A 20538-nucleotide genomic window follows, 5' to 3' on the forward strand; every position below is an offset into this window, starting at 1 on the left:
AATACGATCTTAAAAAGAATCAAAGGACTTAACTAACTTGAATCCTTTTTGTGAGAGCAATGTCTCTCATCTTCACAACGTCAAGACTGGCATTTAAAGGTTTAAATTAAGAAATACTTCGAACCTATGCTGCAATTTAACCTAATTCTAACAATTTTCTTAACAGAATTACTGTTCAGAATTAAGGACTACTAATGCTTAAAAAATATTGCAGCATACTAAATACACAAGGAAAAATACTTGATATATAACAAATAACCCTGGGAAGCCAATTAAACAACAAATTTTTTTTTTAAAACCACCTTTAGGGAAAGATCTATTTCTTTTTCATGGCTTCATCCATAGTACAGGCAAATTTAAGCCACAACATTGGTATTTCACAGTTCATAATCATATCTTTTCAGGGGGGTGGAAAAAAATAAAACAAAACACTTCCACAGATTTATGAAGCAATATATATGCTTGCCAACATCAATACTGCTGGAGCAAAAGTGACCAAGAACACTGAGGTACAAGAGGATTTTTATTGTCATTAAATCGCTTGTTAAAAGCATATGGTATTGGAGAAGTGAACTTCAAAAAGCACAGCAACAACATGGCAATTAAACTAGAAATTCTAAGTCAACATTCTGTTCTCTCTCTAAAATTTTCAACAATGCTAAGAAAATTTAGCAGATGTGCCAGCAAAGAGAGCAACCCAAATAAAACTTAGTGATCTCATAAAAATTTCTTGAATAAATGCTGAAGATTTTATCAGGAAGAAAATAATTGATTACTGCAGCCTTAAGGCAATAAAGTTGCGTCTCCCCTCCCCTTAAACATGCACCAGTAGGACTCATTGAAGGGTAAAAGAAAAAAAAAACAAAACAAAAAATAAACCAAAAAGCCAAAAAAAATCTTCTAGAACTTGCTAGCTGGTTCACTGCACAAAGACGAACACCCCAAGATGGAGTATCTAGGATGATACTTACCACGTAACAAATTATACCACTGTCGCATTATGTATTCTATGTGTGTATGGATGCACTATTAGTCAGCATAATAGTACACACCACGCTAGCAAACGCCTGGTTGGAGCCATACGGCCGGATGACCAAAGGAATATCCAGGTAAGTGTCAATTCTCCAGCCTTCGTAGCCGCATTCTAGACATCTTACATAGTCCTTCAGTTTGCCTTGATACAGCTGATTTATAAGATCGGCCTGAAACAAACAGATATTCAACAGACCTTTAAACAAATGAAATAGAACCGATTTCCTTTTTTCAGCTTTACAAAAAAATTGTCTTTTTTTAACAAAGTCTTAATTGCATAGCTACACATTGAAAGTACCATTCCCCAAGCAGGACATCCATCTATCAATTTCTTGCTTGTCCTTGACCCACCACTGCGCACACCACTTTTCATATGTGCTTAATGAACCACACTGCATTAGCTTTACAGTATATCTTACAGTCATATCATGAGCGACTAGAAAACTACCAAAACTGAAGTTCATGCTTTAGAAACAAGAAGCCTGATCTAGCAGACATGGTTAACAGATTGATACTGTAGTCCTTCTCTGTGTCTCCAGAGGGAGATGCAGAAAGACAAAAGAAATATTTGCCAATCCACAAATCTGAGAACTGGTGCACAACAGACTGGCCCCTTATTAGAAGATAGCCTTGTTATATTACTATCTTTCTCCCACATTAGAGGAGTAGGTTTGAGCCGCAAGAGCCCAATGTAGCCTAATAAATACTGACGGCCAGGAAACTATCACAGGAGTTACAAAATTACTTTCTGTGCTTCAAATAAAGACTAAGTATCCAGAGCTCAGACTATTCAACCTTTAACTGGAGCAGAAAACATAAGCTACCCACTCTCCAAAGTCCCACATTATAGTAGCATAACTATTCAATTAAATAAGAAACTGGCAACTATCATAGGCTTCCAATAACCTTGTATTTAAAATTTAGTTAATGTGTTTCACAATAATCCTTAAAAAAAAAACAAAGCCCCACAAGGATACCACACCCCTCAATGAATTGAAGAAAGTTTTTATACAGTTACCTGTTCCGTTTGCTTCCATTTCTGTTCCAAAGCATCAAACATGACTCTACAAAGCTCCTGCACATCATGTTGCTGCCACGCTGTTAGAAATTGAAATTAATCTTAATTAAAACAAGAGATTATATTAGCCCCAACACTAATTGTAGCCTGAGAATCCTTCCTAAAGAGATAACCAAATTGTTTAAGTCTGTACCTTTTATTTACTACATTAGTCATTATCGGCCCACTGTTTGATTCCACAAGCAGCTGCCTCTCAAGTCAAGTTAGAAAACTATGCAGCCAGCTTGCTCACAATGTTTGTACGTAAACAAGAACTGTATACATAAGCAAAAATATGTAAAAAATACATAAATGTTGATATGCAGTGTTATAAAATAAACTGGTTCTGACTTATTTCCCACTTTGTGCTGATTCTCCAAAACTATATTTTTTTTCCTTTTAAGTGTATGGACAGTGATATCCAATTCCTTATCATGCGATTACTCCATGGAAAAATCAGCAGATTACGGGGCAAATTACACTATACAAGTGTAATACAAGACAAATACATCGTTCTATTTTATTCAATTATCCATATTATTTTCTACTTAAGTAGAATGTGTACATTTGACATTTTTAATTCAAAACAGATACTTCGTCATAAAGAGACACTTCCTTAGAAACTATTAACAACTGTAATGACAGCTTTGTTACAAAAATGTAATTATTTTTTGCTTTAACAGCCTCAAACAATTACTTTAAAAATCAGACAATTACTTTAAAAATCAAACACACCACAACCAAGTGTTCATTTAGGCTATTTTGTTTTCACTGAAGCAAAATGGATTTAATTATTTTCAATTATTCCAGTACTTTTCCCTCATCAACAGCAGATGAGGTCCCTAGCAGGCAGATACTAAAGCAAATGACGCAAATTTAATAGCTGTGCATTACCCTCACTGCTATCCCATCCAAAACTCCGTGTAACATCTGTTGTTTCAATTGCTCTTTTTTTGCTGGTCTGCAGTAAAACAAACAGTCTTTGAAGCTGGTAGGGGATACTCGTCACAGGATCCTCTTCAGATTCTTCAAATTCCCACCTATTCACAACACATGACAATTAAAAATGCTTTGAAAACATTACTCAAAACGGCATTTAAATCTGCATTTATTACATTTCAAGAGCTCTGCCAGATCACAGAGGTTAACCAAAGGTGTTTCTTGGAAAAAGTAAAACTAAATTGCTTTCCATTTCTGCAGTCAATAACAATATTATTCTTTAAATGCACAAATCTAACACAAAGGAACAAAATTTTGAAGCCTTTCACTGCACAAGTACAGGCATGAACAGCACTTAGCAAACTTGAAATTTTACTTAATATGTGAAGCTTTTAAGCAGATCTAATTTATAATAGTCTAACCAGCTTAACCTCAAGTATCCAAACGAGGAAATTTTAACAGGAAGAATGCAAAAAAGGGCATCCTACCAATATACACTAGGGCAAATTTAAGAACAGGTTTTCATTATATATACTCACTTATATAACGCATTTCTAAATTCAGGAGTCATGAAAAGTGTTTGCAGAAGGCTGTTCAAGTAGCAAGTCATGGCTTGATTTACTAGCCCCACATAACCTAAAAATACAAGAAGAATGAGACAGAAATAACACAAAAAGAAGAGAAATGAAATTTTTAAGAGCTAAAATATTTAAGAAAATAATTCTGCGATGTTTATTTAACCACTGTAGCCATCTGTTGTCACTTATTGTTATTTACACTATTAAAACTGAGAGAATATTACAATTGCTCATTTCTGAGAGCAATACAGAATAACAGTCAACACAGAAATAATTTCCCTGAATGACAGGAAGCTATTTCAGTGATCATGAACTACGTTTCACAATAATAACTAATACTTAATTTTGAATACTGCTCCAATGGAGACGTAGGTAACTGAAAATATTTTAACAGATTTAAATATTTTACAGAAGAATCTAGAATTTTTAAAGAAAAAATTGTGTAACAGCTTTCTTATTGCGATGTCAGCTAAAAATACCCTTGTTCTAACGCAAATGTAATTTGTATCTGCATTAGTTCGTACTATCATCTCAGAACTACAAACAAAAGTGTTCATGCACTTGTATTTTCTAAAACCTTCTCCCATATAAGCAGGTACTAAAAATCAGTGTCATTAGCTGAAAATGGAATTATTTATTGATATTCATCTTACTGTCATTTTAAGATTTTCTCCAGAATATACAGTATTAACAGTTGATAAGTTGACAGCACACGCTGAAGCAGTGTAATAAAGACATTACATGTGCCTATTTATACTCTGAAGCTTACCAAGTATTATTAAAAAAAAAAAAAATCTCAGTTCCACACTAGTAATGTAAATGCAGCTACTCCATGCAAAACAGGCATTTTCTTTGAACAGACTGAGTTAAGAGCATGTGTACTTTTATTCCTCTACTCTATACAGATCATGTTTTCACAGTTATATTAAATGAAAAATGTTGTGAGGCAGATAAACAGTATTTCTCAAAAAATCTTGAATACGCATGAACTGGTTTAGTATGAATGTCCTCTTTGTGTCTGATCAACAAATTTATTGTAGTATCAGGAGTGGGTCTCATTACTGAGCTGTAACTTCCTGTCTCCTCCTGTCCCCCTGTGCTGCAAAGTGCTGAGCCAGCCTCCTGGGACCTGCCTTGGCACTGGTCTGAGAGAGAGGCAGAGCTGTGATTCCCTTCCAGAGGGAGTCTCCACTTGCTGGTGGGGAGCCAGGCAGTAGGGGATCAAGTCCTTGGGGAATCATGCCACAAGCAGAGAAACTGCAGCAGGTGGCTACACCAGGAAGCCTTCAGCTAATACCTGCAGTGCAGAGATTTGGAACAGCCCCCTCTGTAACAGCGTATCGAGTACCTGTGAGTAAACACACAGCCTGAGGTATCTTTTGGCAATACAACCCTGACTACTCAACCAGCACACTCATACTGAAAAGGAGGGCCCTTGACAGAGTTTTAATTGCACTGTCACAAGTAAAAAGAGGATGCCATGCAGCTCTTCAGTCACCACAGTGATATGAGGATATTTTAGAAAACATAACTGAAAATGTAGTAATCATGTCAGTTTTTAAAAAATTGCAAGTTGAAAATATGCTAAAAGAATTACAAATTAGCACAGCCTTTACAAGAGAGCACACTATACCTGTCTCCGATTTGCTCAGGACTGAAGAATAAGAGTAGCTTTGACTGACATAGTCATTGGTACAGCCAACAGAGCATTCTCTTGGAAGAGGGCCTATAAATCTGTCTTGCGTACTCTCATCTGTTGTACCTGACTCCTCCTAAAAACACAAATAAACTGATTATATGCAGAAATTAGACAACAAATTTTTACTGAAGCACCTACTTTACTTCTTTCTCTCTTCACTAGGAAATCAATTTTGTTAGCACACACAAATGGCATATATACAGTTGCTTGTGCTATTTTAATTCTGTCCTCCCAATTCTTGACCCCTTGAGAAATCATTTTTAACATTAGTGGAAGCCAACACACTTTACAACACTGTACAATCAAATGCAGTACTTGGTGGCATACAGCAAGAAAGTCTGCAATTTAGCACCTCCTACATTTCAAGTTTTCTGCACTGAAATACAAATTGAGATTAATTTTTTTTTCATAAAAATTATAATTCAATGTTCTTTCAGTATCACCCTTAAATTCTGACTTTGAGCACAATTATTTAAACATGTTCCCCTCTCCCTTCCATAACTAAGTCCATAACAATGGCTAAGCAGGCCAGCATTATGCTGACATGAGAACTGAGTAATAAATTGTAATATATCATTAGTCGATCCAACCCCTGATTTAAATAAACTGCAGCTGCATTTATCTTTCACTGAACCACATATGTGAGAAATAGGAAATTTCAAGTATTTTGTTACACCAGACAGTTGCTTCTAGCAACACTGACAACTTTTCATACACATACACACACACACACCCCCTTTCCTTTTTTTAAGGTAAATTTGGAAGCAGGTAACTGCTGTTGATATAGGACTGCTGTTTCTGAGAGTTCTGTCAATGGCCTACATTACTTCCAAACACTCAGAGGAAAAGGACTAGGTATATGGTTAAACCTCTCTTGTTAAGAGTCATCTCTAAACATGTCAAAGATTACTTAATTATATAACCTTAGAAAATTACTCACAGCAAAGCATTACATAAATATTTGACAAGCATGAATGGAAAGTGACAGCAATCATTACTCATGGAGTTGATGCAACTCAGGAGAAACCTGGAAGTGCAAAACAGTAGTCCAAAAGTATATTGATAAGTCTTCTGAAGCAGCTTATTGTATGAAATACACGACCCAATTTTATTTCATTTCTGATCTCATGAAAGCAACACATAGAACATACACCTCTCTTTCCCCAACACCATATCTTACGTAGCTGAGCAAAGATTTTACTTACCGGTATTATATGAGGTTGCTCACCATCTTTGTCTGTCAAATGCAGAAAGTTCTTCTTCCCTGGCTCAAAACCAGCATCAAGAATAGTTTTGTCACTGTTCTGATCTATTGGAGTCTGCTGAAAAAAATTAAAAAAAAATCCACACCTTATTTTTTTAAAAACAGCTGTATACACAATTCAGAGATTCAGTACAAGTACGTTGCTTGAAGTAGATGCTGGGGCACTAAGATTAAATTAAAATAAATTATTAGCCAGTATAAACAAGACATACTCATTAATACCGAAAAGAGCTTGGGAACACTTTAATACACAGCATACATTAAATATTACAGTACAGTTTACTGTTTAGAAGTTGGCTAATCTATTCAGGAGCCAATACACTGGTCTACAAGCCTTTTTTGCAGAACATCAAACCATCCATCGTCCTGTACAGCTTGCACGTACTTTTTTTAAAAATTTAAAAACTGAGTTTGAAAAGTTTAAAAATTAAGCAAAAACATGACCTGAAATAAACTAACGGCTATTTCTTAAGGAATTTTACAGAGTTTTCTAGGTGCATTGGTAAAAACTAAAACCAACACCGATTTGCAATAAAGCACAGAAATTCAGTTATGTATGAAAAACATGGAAAGATACTACACAATATGCTTCTGTTGAGAAGATGACATCTCTCAAGACCACAGGAAACTTGAGGGGATTAATTATCATGGGTATCAGTATAAAAATACACACTGATAGTGAAAACTAGCATTACATCTGAATGATCATGTTAGTTTCTTTTGTTGGATTTTGTTTGATGATTAAATAACGTGTATCAATTAAGAGCACATTTTGAGACTAGACTGTAGTTATAATGCAAAATAAAATTCAACCAAATCAAAATAGTGGTGTCAGTTTGCTCTGGTGCATCTACTACCAATTTTTACAGGCATTAAGTGAGCACCACACAATACAGACACTTTTTTATACTGTAATGATTTAAATGTTTGCTATCAAGAGGAAATAAAAAGTACTTTTTCCATACCGTATCTGTTACATTATCTCCATTTCCCCACACTAAATCAAAAGTTCCATTCACATAGCCCACTTTTGAAGCCACATCTTCAAATAGCCTTTTAAGCGGGGTGGAAGCTGGCAGGTTCAAGGTAACACGCTCATTCACTGTCTTGGAATTTGTGGTATCTTGTATTATACACAGCACTCTGGGTTCTTCAGCAGCACTTTCCACCTGAAAAGACAGTAGGCAACAACTCATGAATAAAGCTAAGAAAATTCTGTAGTTTAACTGAACAATCAAAAGAAAATTTCACGAATAAAATATGGTATACTTTTACAATCTAAGGATCCTAAAACTGAACCTTATTTCTCAAAGGAGGCAAAAGAAAATTAAGAACCTTCCAGGTTTGGAAAACCTAAGCAAAAACAAGCTCTGTTTCTATAAAAAAGAAGGACTTTGTATGGGTGGATCACTGTGTAGAGATAAACTACTTTTAAGTTCTGCACAGAATTTCAGCAAGATGCAAGACTGCTTCTAATCAGGAACAGACTTCCAAATCTTCACTTCAAGTTCATACCCTGCTTTGGCATGACTATAAATCCTGCTGAAGTAGAAGTGATTTTTAGGAGTGGACCCCAGAAGATCTTGGAAGCTGACCATTAAACAAAAAAATTTGTAATCAAGCCACCACTAAATACTAAAATCTCTGCTGCATGAGTCACAGGAGAAATTCTTCCACCCGAACAGAATAAGAAAATTAACATTGTCAAATGGCTATGAAACAAAGTAATGAGATTGTAAACAGCAGCTTCCATGTATCTGAAATCAGAAAGTAACAAAACTTGAATGAAGGTAGCAATGGAATAGTTATAAAGTTTCATGGATCCCAGTAAGCCAAGAGAATGGTATTTTCCCAGCACTGAAATCCCAGAAAGTCAAATACCTAAGCACAAGCAAATAACTGGCTCAATTATATATAGTTGTAGAACAGTACGGAATAACTAATATTTAAATACAGCTCACACAAGACAGTATCAGGCCAGTAAAAGGAATAATTAGTTCCCAAGGATTCAGTCTTTTCAACTCTCAGGACACAGAAAGCATTAGTAACATGTCAGAGCACCCAAATCTCAGTCCATGACTAAAGGGCACATGATCTAAAAAAAGGCAAAAAGATACATGCAGTACTAGTGTGTTTTTCAGTGGCTAAAACCACAAATACAAAGCAAGAACTGTGTTAACGCTAGAATTGTCAGTCATGTCATAAGCATATTGTAGAAAAATAAAGAACTACAAATACGATCTAAACAATGCTGGCATCTCTTGTATTTCTACACAACAAGCCTCACAACAGAGACCACCACCACTAAAGCCGCAGTCCCTTATAAGAGCTCTCACAGAACCGTAGAATGGTTTGGATTGGAAGGGACCACCCAGTTCCAGTCTGCCTGCATAGACAGGGACAGCTTCCACTGGATGAGGTTGCTCAAAGTCCCATCCAACCTGGCCTTGAACGTCCCCAGGGATAGCACATTCGTAACTTCTGTGGGCAACCTGTTCCAGTGCCTCACCACTCTCTAACATCTAACCTAAATCTCCCCTCTTTCAGCTTAAAATTGTCACTCTCAGATGACCAGACCACTCCCAGGTTTCCTGTAGGCCCCCTTAAAGTACTGGAAGGCAGTTATAAGGCCTTCCCAGAGCCTTCTCTTCTCTAGGCTAAACAAACCCAACTCTCTCAGCCTGTCCTCCTACGGAAGGTGCTCCATATGTGGCCTCTTCTAGACTCGCTCTAACAGATCCATGTCCTTCCTGTGTTGAGGACTCCAGAACTGAACGCAACACTCTAGGTGGGGGTCTCACTATAGCAGAGTAGAGGGGCAGAATCACCTCCCTCAACCTGCTGGTCACACTTCTTTTGATGCAGCCCATCAATACCAACAACCCTTTTAAAAAGTAACAAACATTTTCACTGACACTGCATCTCTTCATTTTACCCAATTTCAAGATTAGCTGACACTCTTCATACAGCTACAAAATAAAATGTTAGCTGACTGCAGCATTTATTCCTATCACTGGAAAATTGTTGTCAGAAAAATACAAATAAAAACATCCCCAAACCCAACCTGTATTATGCTAGCTTGCTTGAGACTGTGATTTTTCTTGAGACTTAAGTCCAATTTCTCTAAGCTTATAAAATGTCATGTCCTGTGTGGAAATCTTCATTAACTGCATGCTCAAAGAGATTCAAGGCACTATTTCCAGCAAGTCTACAACACTTCATCTTTACTGGAGAATTTGATGTTTATGAACTACTACTTTCCAAGAAGACAGACAAAACTATTACTGAAACATTAACCACACATTAAGAGAAAACACAATTTAGAAGACAAAGTAATTTTAGCATATTACATCCTCGCTTTCATCCACAGAGCCCATAGACACATGGGGCCGGACTCAAGTAAAATTAAATTTCAACAATAATTATTTCTCCTGGGTTCTTTCCTTTAAATTTCTCAGCATGGCTTTGGTTTTCGGTGGGTTTTTTTTTGGCTAAGCAACAAGCACACAATTTGTCTCTCATTTGGTGGTTACAAAAGAGACGATGAAGCTTGTTCAGTTGTTCAATGGCCTCCCTTCTTGGCTTTTCTAAGAAGATGAGCAGCAGCTAAATCCGAACTCACAAGATCAACCTACACTTATGACCCAGATTGCCCAGCAATGGTAGAGGCTCTCTGGGTGAAAGCCCACCCTACTCTACAGAATGCAGAGAGGTTAAGAGGCACTCTACTATTCATAAAGCTTCATCTAGGAAAATACAAGTTAATTCTGATTTAGTGATTCCCACAGCAGTTTTGTACTGATCCTACAACTTGGCTTGCTCCTGTATACGAGCATGTCAGGAATAGAAGCTCTCCACTGGAGACTCAATTCCTTTGTTGTCCTACTGCCCTTACATAACTAAAACATTAACTCCCCTCTTCCCTGCAGGGAACATCTCTAAACTCAACTCCTCCTACTTACACTTTCTCCACTACCTTTGCTAGTTAATCAGTTCTGACTTATATTGGGGTTGCTACTGAAAATAATTAGGCACACAGTATCTGACGGATGGAAACAACATGAAGCAAACAAATTATAGAAGATTACAGAAGATTTGCTGGTTGTGTTGCCGGATGTTCCATGTCAGACAAATCCTCTCTTCCTTGTTCACAGATGTAATTCTGACAGACTAAACTGGTTTAACTCGGGGTTAGTATAGCAAAGGGTATTAAGCCATCATTTGTGCTGCCGCTGCTTCAAGTTCTTCATAGTAAACACATGAATAAAAAATAACCTCAGTCCAACTCTATTCATGGCAAGCATGCACATACACTATGTGAACTATCAGAAAACAATACAAACATCTTGTTTGTGCCTACTTTACTACAGAAGTAGTGTTAAAAGGCAATACTGGCCAGTGACAGGCCTCTAAACTATTTTGACAGGCTGTTATCAAACTGAGTCCACAAAGTGAACACAGAACTTAATTTTAATCATTACATAATCCAATATGTTAGGCCAACTACACAACTCCTTTTTTTTTTTTCTTAGTAAAGAGCTAGAGAGCCAAAACCCCACACAGCAGTGTAAAAGCACATAAACACATGCTCAATTTGAAGCCTCTACTGTTAAGACTGCATTCAATACATAATCTTTGTATTCAAGAACATGCACAAAAAATTTCAATAGCTCATGCTCATGTTAAGAAATAAACAAAAGCTACAGCATCATGCTGTTACTATCTTGGCTATCACTTCATAAAGTTGATTTTTTCTGTCTACCTGTGAAAATTTCTTCTTCATTTCCGCAAAGATACTTTGTCTGCAACTCCAAAACATATCCTACAGTACATAAAACCAAAATTAACAAGTCAGAATTCTTTAAAACAGTAAATCATGTTTTTTTTCTGCATAAAGTCAGTCTTAGAGTATAAGATTACTACTGAGTTCCAAACCCCCATTCACAGTATAACTTTTAAAATGAATAGCCCCCAAATACTGTAATAAGTTCTCTATTAACACGAAGTTCAGTGCACTCTATTTTAACATTTACGTTATCATCGGAGCAGTATTACATAAAATGTTAGTTAAGTTGTAACACGTGACAGATTAAATATCACAAAGTAAAAAAAAAAAAGCGACTGGATAAGAAAATATAAACAACAACTCAAGGTATAAATTCATAATAACTAATTTCTTCATTATATTAAAAAAGCCCTCCAGACACAGGTAAACCTTTTATCTCAAACAGCTCAAGTGCAAAATCAGCATAAATCCCTGTAACTCTGTTCATTATTGCATTTATAAATTATGAAGCTATCCATTTTTGTATGAAACTTGTTCCTTCAAGCTCTATTTATTTCCTACAGGAAAGTTTTTACTAATATGAACCCATTTTGAAGTATTCAGTTGAAGGTAACAGAAAGATGAAGTTACTGACCTTTATTCCCAACACCCTTAAAGAAGGCCTGCCTTAGTGTCTCATCAAAAAGAAGCAACAATAAACATCACCTGTACAAAACTGTTTGACTAGGGACAAACATAAAATTAATTAATATCCGAATCTGAAGCACTGCACTTTGTATTTTTCTAGAAAGGAGAAACTGCAAGCAAGAATAAAGATGCTAATAATATCATTGCTGTTTCTCAAATTTCTCACACTGTGCCCTCAGTCAAGATTATCAAAACATAAAATACTGATATAATCTGTACTGACGTGCCCTATTTGGCCCACCAAATGACTTATGAAAATTAGCCCAAATTAGACCATTGCATTTAACGTCTCAGCAGGATGACACAAGGCAAGATTGCTTTCTTTGCACAGAGAACTCAAGTTCCAGTTTTGAACTTCTAATAATCCAAGATTAGTAGTTGTACCTAGCAGCTGTATTTACACAACAGTTTGTAATTTCAGATTTGACAGAGGTTTCAAAAATTAAAGAAACTCCCCAAACAACAACAACAACAAAACCTACCATAGTTTACATGCTTCATTGCTTACAATTTTTACCTGCTCTTAATTGAAAGTTACATACATATTGCTATGGTGACTTAAAGGTTAAGATTCCCCGAAGCGTACTTTTGAAACTGCTCATTTATAGTATTATGACAGTCACCAGTACATTGCTTAGTGCTGAAGACTTAAGTCTTCCAAATTTTCTCCTTATTGTTATCTCCAAATAGCCCTTACTTCAGCCTTAGTTCCTCCTCTCCAGAGACAGGCAAGTTAAGTCCAGTATACTCGGGGGCATATGTAATTCTGTAGTGTGCCATTTAACTCAGTGTGTGCAGTAGAGTGTGGAAGGGGAGGACGGGCTTCAGGCATCATCTGAACTAGACAAATATCTACAAGTTGCTTCCTTTATAAAGAACAGTCTTATGCTGGGTTCTCAGCTCTTGACTTCTCAGTGAAGGACTACCGGAAGATCTTCAAGAGTTAAACGCTAAACAAATTATGAAGGGCAAAAGCTGGTCTTCAGTATTCCACATAAAAACAAACAAAACAAATTACACTGTAAGAGCCTTCAGCTGCTCTGACAAAAAATTGCAAGAATAACACAGATGTGTCAATCTTTCAAATGCAGCATTCCCTAATTTTCAATTAAAGCACTCACTCTACCACTCTATGAATATACTTTATAATAACCACTAGTTCAGTTCTACATTTTACAGAAAAGCTCCTTTCACCAGTGGAAGTTTATTCTTTAAAGTACAACTAAGAGAACAAAGACCATCCTAAACATAAAGTCACCTAAATTTTACTCTGATAAAAATTATTCTGGAATTCACCAAATCAATTATGACCTCTCACAAAATAGATGAGCATATTAATTGCATCAGTCAAGGGTTTCAAACTAACATGTCTTCACAGTACTTGCAAAAATATCCTACTGCCTTTTCCTCAGCAGAGGTAAGAGCAACTACTCGGGTAGCAAGCACATCCATTCTGTGCCTGTGAGAAGTCCTCAATGCTAGATGTTGTTGCTCTGCCATACTGTCACAGTTTACACACCACCAGTAGCTTAGGAAAATACGTTTCCAGCCCTTCAATTGCTTAAGCATCTAAAAAGGCAAAAGCAGACTGATGCTTACGGCTACAATTTAGGAAACCATCCTACGATTATTTTAACACAGAAGCCTTCTCAAACTACTATTTTGGTCAATAAATATTTGAAATCGTAATTTCAAATGTTAACTTTTTAAAAATATTTAAACACTGACACTTTCAACCCAAGTCATTCCATCTTTTACGCTCCTCCATTTCTAGAAAGGAGAGGATGTTCCCAAACCTACAGGTAGAAAGCTTCTGACTATGCATTAGACCAGACTTGCACAAGACTCTTTGTAATACAAACATGCAATTGTCGCACAGGTCTGACATAGGTGGACATTCTAGAGCACCATTCCACCTAAGCATTCACCCTATGTACCATTCTAAAAAATTTCACATTTTTTACATGAAATATCTGCATCTAAAAATTGCATAAAGCAATATGCATAAAGCATATTGTAGCACCGAAGTAATTCAAGATGTAATTCTGTACACACTAACAAAAGAAGTCTCTGCAAGACAGACACTAGCTTTGACCATACTTGTTCTGTATTTGTTGAACATAGAGGAACAAAAAGATTACAGTGTTACTAGATCTGTCAAAACAATATTCAAAGGCAAAACTGTACTGGTTTTAACACTGCATTTAGATGTGGCTTGCTATTTTTCAGCTTTGAACCACTGAGTTAATTAAAATTCTGTTGCAGTACTTTACCAACCTTACAAGGGCAAACCAACACAAACATATTTTACTTTTCAAATGACAAAAGATTTCCCCAAGATTTTAACTCCTGTTCCAGTTCTTTTAAATAATTATTTTCAGAGACTGAAAGTGAAACCTCAAGCTAAGCTTAAACTTCATGAAGACTCTACCCAATGCTTCCAAATTCCACTATTTTCTGCAGGCAAAAATACTAAGAGTATGAATCAGTAACTAAACTCACAAGGTTCAGGTCAAGAATTTAATTTAAATAAGTTTGTATGCCCAGTACAGTTAATACACTACTGAGACTTAAAATGACGAACCGTAAAGAAATTCCCACCTGTCCATACTCTATAAGTAATTCTCACAGATCACTGCAATAAGAGGAAAGAAAGAGATCAGTAGCAGGTGGGGACAACCAATATCACGCTGACATTCACAAAATTACTTGAATGATTAAGCCTAAAACAGTAATTCTCAAACTTCATATAGCTTCAGCATCTTTAGATGATGATATGAAATGCACAAGTGCACACAAGACTACTGCCTATCACATTACTGCTAGTCAGACTTTGGGATGTATGCTCCAAGTCTGCGTAATTGATTCGGTGTGCGTTTCCAGCAATGCAAGTATAAAGTGAAGTTTGGTAGCTTCAGACACAAAAAAAGTAGTCTGCACTTATACATTTTACTTCTGAAGCTTCATTGCATAGAAACATTCAGACACGAATTACGACTCAACTGAGCAGAAATTTGTTTCAACTCTCCTTCTCAGCCAAACTGCTATTAAACCGGCTCCTTGAGAAATCACAACCATATTTCAAGAATTCCCTCACCTAATCCAAGAGGTCCGACCCATTAAACATCACACAGGATACATGCTGACAGCACTGTATTCTGCCCAAAATGTGAGGCCAAAGGCCTTTCAAATATACAGCAAGGAAAGGGAGAATACCCAGAGAGGTGGGCTACCATGCCCACTCTAAAAACCCCCTCTTCACTCCGTGCATTTTGAACTATGCCCCTTAGAAAGTCCTTACAGCCCACAACTCCCTTCTCCCTCCTAGCTGGGCTAGTCACACTGCATGCTTTTTCCGGCCTAATAAGGCTTTTTTTCAAAGGCCAGCTTCCCTGATACAGCTAGGTGAGCACAACACTCCCACGGGAAATAAAAAAAGGGATGATACAGGTCCTCAAAATGAGCAAGGCACTGAGCAGGTAGCGTCCACTGCTTCGGACACTAATGTACTTACCTACTAAATAAAAGAGAAACAGGACTCGCATTTGGCTTTCTCAGAAGAAGCAACTTTTTTGAATGACAGCTTACTAGACTAATTCTGTCAGAGCACTCAACACAAGTATCGCACCACAGCCAAGTTTGAGTTAATGAGCGAGCAGCGCACTTTCTGTTAGAAATGCCTGAACAAAAACCTACATTACAAAGAATTATTTTAGAGTACTCTTGTGGCAAACTGAATACCCTTTTTCTAAACACTGATCCCAGGAGGTATCAAGAAACAGAATCGGTTCAGGCTGTTAATTTGATATATCTTACGTTGGAATATTTCCCAAGGCAAAATGATTCCAAATGACCTTTGGACATAATCATTTAATTTTGAATCTGACTGACTTTGTGGTATCAGGTTTGTGAGTACGTGAAAAACATACTTTATCTTCAACTTCAAATTCTTCATTATACCTGAAGAGACTCCAGGTAAAATCCAACAATTGTGCTTTGAAGCTAGTAAAACTGATGAAGGATTTTCTGTTCCATTACTAGTAAGGGAAAAAATACTTCACACTGAGCCTAAAATACCACCCACATTCAATAATATATATCCTGATTCTGACTCCTTTCCTAAGTGTTGAAATTTCATCCCATCTTTTTATTTTACACCTCCTCCATAGAGGGGAGGAGATCAAGGATTCACAAGACTTAGGGAAGGCCTTTCAGTCTGTCCTCTTGGCTAGGAACAAGACTAGAAAATAGGAAGGAAAACTACCAAAAGGGTGTGCGCTGGGCCATTGCTGGGTACAGGTAATTTTGTTCATAGAAGTCCCTAAGGTGCTGTGTTTTAGACACATGACTTAAAAAAAAAAAAAGCCAATAATCCAATTATGTTTCAGCTTTCACTGAACAGTGTTTCCACAGCATCAGGACCTCTTCCACCCCTTACTCGGGTTCCCCAGGGAATAGACTGGGGCTTGCACAAGAGGCTGGGAGAGGACACGACCAGGCAGATGACCTAAACTAACCCAAGAAATACTCCATACTATGTAACACCATGCTCAGTAACAAAAGGGAGAAGAGAGGGTTTAGTCAGAATGGGAATTGGCTAGGAACTGGTCTACCCACACGACACGGTGATTGCATGTGCACCCTTGTTTTGTTCCCTCCCCCCACCCTTCTTATATTTCTCCTTCACTTATTAAACAATTTTATTTTGACCTACAAGTTTTCTTGCTTTTATTCTTCCTTTCCCCGTTCTCTCTCACACGGGGGTTGGGGAGCAGGGAGCAAATGGATGCATGCTGCTTAGCTGCCTACCAGGGCTAATACACAGCAGGGTGATCTAAAAGAATAATCTCAGAAGTGAAATTATTATTATTATTATTATTTTAATTTGGAATAAAAGAAATGTGGCTTTGGTTTTGTTTCTGGTTTTGTACTCACTGCTTATCAACTTCTAATACTTATTCACCTCTGCTGAATCACAAAGACTTCAAGCAACTTCCCTATTCCCACAGTTACACTGCTAAAGACACTTCGAAGCCAGTGCAGGGAAAGCAGAGACAAAAATTGACAAAATATTTTAGAAAATTGCCAATTACTATCCCAATTATGTCACTTTAAAAAACCCTTGAACTTCGATTTCCACCTTGTGAACGCTAATCTATTTCCACTCACGCAAACTGATTCACTGTTTCACTTAAACACATTTGTTGCATTAGGTCCTTGGTTATACTGTTACTCTCTATGTCTATCTAGGGCATTTGGCTATGCTTTCTTCTCACAGCATTGGATACACTTTAAAAGAATTAAATCGATGCCCGAATAAGACATGTCATTAGGACCACTGCGATTAAGAAACAATTACACAGTAATATGAACACCCCCATCTATTCTAGAAACTCAAAAATAAGACTTCCTCAAATTTACACTGCATTAGAAACACTTCATGTATCCAGAACAGCCTAAAAACTTCCCCACGCAACAATGCTTCAGTTATACAAGCACTTAAAAGCTTGAATAGCTGCAACTGCTGCCACAAGAAGTGGCCTTGCTCCCACCTGCTTATTTCCACCCCTACACCGTCCCCTTTCTTGCACTGATACAAATGGTCACACAGCTACATGTTGAGCAGGCTCAGGTAGCTAATCCTTCTTAAAATTAATCATTTCTGGTTGGTTTCTCAGTGGGGTAGCTTTAACGTGAGACAGCCATCCAGCTTCTCAACAGAATCCTTAACTCTCTTGGAAAAGGATTGAGTGATGTAACAGTACCGGCAGAGTAGCAGTAGTAATTTAAATGTGTGCTATTATATGTAGTAGTACTAACACCACTTGGGCATACTGCAACTGTCTTTGGTATCCTGAAAGATTGAAATGACACTTTTCATCCTTAGGTATGAGTGTTTGTGAATTTCAGTGCTGCTCACAGGACAAGAGGAGTAACTCCCCACCTCTACCTTGAATGGCCTAGAAGAGCAAAAAGCGTTAAGTACTGCAGCAATCCTATTGTTTTCACCTTCACCCCAGCCTTGCTGTTTTCTAGCCCATTGTAAATACAGGGTAACTGCTGGCCATCATGATGAAGGCTGGGGCCATACTGAAACTAATGGTCCGGGGTAAGTGATTCCTAAGAATGCTCTCCTATGGTGTATAACTCAATGCACAAAGGAGGAAGAGAGGTACAACATAGAGACCTTATTGCTCTCTATAACTACCTGAAAGGAGGTTGTGGAGAGGAGGGAGTTGGCCTCTTCTCGCAAGGGACAGGGCGGAATGGCCTCAAGCTCTGCTAGGGGAGGTTCAGGCTGGATATCTGGAAAAAAATTTTCACCGAAAGGGTCAATGGGCACTGGAACAGGCTGCCCAGGGAGGTGGATGAGTCACTTTCCCTGGAGGTGTTTAAGGGACGGGTGGATGAGGTGCCGAGGGGCATGGTTTAGGGATTGTTAGGAATGGTTGGACTCCATGACCCAGTGGATCCCTTCCAACCTACTGATTCTATGATAAGATCCTGTAGCAGGGCCTCTGCAGTCTTGTTCCTTGTGGAAAAAGGAGTACGTGTTTCACTCTCTTCTGTCTCACGCAGATATTGGATTCACCTGCTGTTTTTAAAGACCATCTCCTCAGAAATGCTTCTCTAATAACAAAATTCTATTAAATTAAAAGAGTTAACAAGTCTTTGCCACCTCACTGAAAGTTGCATATCAGCTGTTAACTGTCCCTTCTGCAAAATGCACATAGACAAAATATTTTTTGTAACATACATACACTTCAAAAGACTAGTACTTTCATCTTTCCAAAGATGTCCAAAATTTGTTGTCAGAAATGAACAGTATGCTATGAGGATAGCACTCAAGAGTTTGTTCCTACTATTGCGGACTACTGGGTCATTAGAAACAATAATATGAAAAAGTTGGTATGGGGTCAGGAGTACGCGTGTCCAGGGCATTCAAAAGACTAAAGAAAAAGATACAGCAGAGGGAGCTGTGTCTGGAAACAGCTGAACTAGAGCTCAAAACATTTACTTTTCAGTTTTACAGAAGCTATTTTCCATTTAAGTTTTGTATTTTAAAAGACTTTAATATCCATTGCTTAAGAGCATCTTGAAGAACCAGTCTTCTGACACTTACCTCCTAACAGTCTTTTAAATATGGCAGACTGAGGTGATTCAAGATTAATTACTTCCCTTAAAAACCCAATGTTAACAACTGTCAATAGAAAGAGTACAAACATTTACTGGTCGTGGCTACAGATCAAACGAACTCTAACGAAGCTTCCTATTATTAAATTAAGGTGTAACCAAGAATGCATCCACAATAGTAAGACTGAGTTTTAAAATCTAAATAGTTTTCCCTTAACCACTGGACACAGTATTTCACTCTCTTATTCTTAAAGGTTACAATTTCAGCTGATTGTATTTCTTTCATCCTATGATCCTGAATTGTTTAATCTCCAAGAGTTTTTGTAGCCACATGAAAATAACTGTGAGCACTAAATGTAAATTAAGCTCTACACACTGGCAAACTCTCTGCCAGCCTCCAGACGTTCATTATGGTACAAACTTCATATCTGAAAGAGTCTCATCTTTATATGGCTTCCTTTCATTCGTATCTTGCCTCCACCTTCTTAATTACCACACTCCATGATCTGCCTTCCAAAAAAAACTGAAAAAAGGGGATGCAAGAACATCACCACATAGTCATTACACTCTTATACGTTAACCTATAATCACATCATTTCTTTTCTATGGAGAGTCACAGAAACAGATGTGCTTTCACACTTGCTCTCCATTTCTTCATGGACAGAACTACCATGAACTTTACTGAAATATTTTCTTATGCTGCTAAAATTCTAAAGGACTTTTAGCTGGATCGAGTTACAAATACAATGCTAGTGTAAAAAGAAATCAGAGTTGGAGCAAAAATAATAATAAAAGAAGAGCTTTCTCTTTTTGGACAATTTGACATGAAGGTTTACTTCACAAAATCAACAACAGATGTATGCTAGAAAATAAATTATTGTACAGTTAGAGATTAAAAGACCTTGATACAGAGTTAATTTTTAACTCTTTAATAATTACTCTCTAATTTTAAACTGTCCACCTGCTGCTGGGGGAGGATAAAGAGAAACTCAATAGCAAGGTAAGTCAGCGAGGATTCTTTGCGTAGTTCTCTAGCAATATTGCCAGAATGAAGGACAAAAGTTAAGAAAATAAGCACCTGTGAAGCCTGCACATAAACTCTATCTGCTACCACTAGCACAAAGGGCATCAGGGAGAACGCAAAACTCTGAAGTGCAGTGCCTCCACAGAAGGTACAGATATGACAATGCATACATGAGGAAAGCCCTAGATGATTTTTCCATATATTAACTGATGAAAAAATTTCATTTATAAGAAGCAGGTACGACTAAGTTGCTATAGCTGCTATTCCCCTTTTTTCTCCTTCATTGTTACTGGTCTCAACACAATACCTTTACAAATCAGTAAAAACAACCGCCTTCT

At 37.2% G+C, this 20538-nt stretch overlaps 1 protein-coding gene across 4 annotated transcripts in view; it reads right to left on the bottom strand.

Annotated features, from left to right (window-relative positions):
* The window catches only part of USP47 (ubiquitin specific peptidase 47), a 61358-nt gene that overhangs the window by 35134 nt on the left and 5686 nt on the right, over window positions 1-20538 (bottom strand). For 2 of the 4 annotated variants that reach the window (XM_054066888.1, XM_054066886.1), the window contains exons 2-9: window positions 11332-11391; window positions 7535-7738; window positions 6511-6627; window positions 5240-5378; window positions 3568-3664; window positions 2984-3129; window positions 2051-2130; window positions 1053-1202 (exon numbers count right to left, since the gene is read on the bottom strand). In XM_054066888.1, the coding sequence (XP_053922863.1) occupies window positions 1053-1202; window positions 2051-2130; window positions 2984-3129; window positions 3568-3664; window positions 5240-5378; window positions 6511-6627; window positions 7535-7738; window positions 11332-11391 (993 nt within the window). The remainder of the gene's footprint in view (window positions 1-1052; window positions 1203-2050; window positions 2131-2983; window positions 3130-3567; window positions 3665-5239; window positions 5379-6510; window positions 6628-7534; window positions 7739-11331; window positions 11392-20538) is intronic. The other 2 variants (XM_054066887.1, XM_054066889.1) reach the window with 2 other exon arrangements.

The sequence above is a fragment of the Cuculus canorus genome, chromosome 5 (genome assembly GCF_017976375.1).
Source record: "Cuculus canorus isolate bCucCan1 chromosome 5, bCucCan1.pri, whole genome shotgun sequence".
In the NCBI taxonomy this organism is placed as follows: Eukaryota; Metazoa; Chordata; class Aves; order Cuculiformes; family Cuculidae; genus Cuculus; species Cuculus canorus.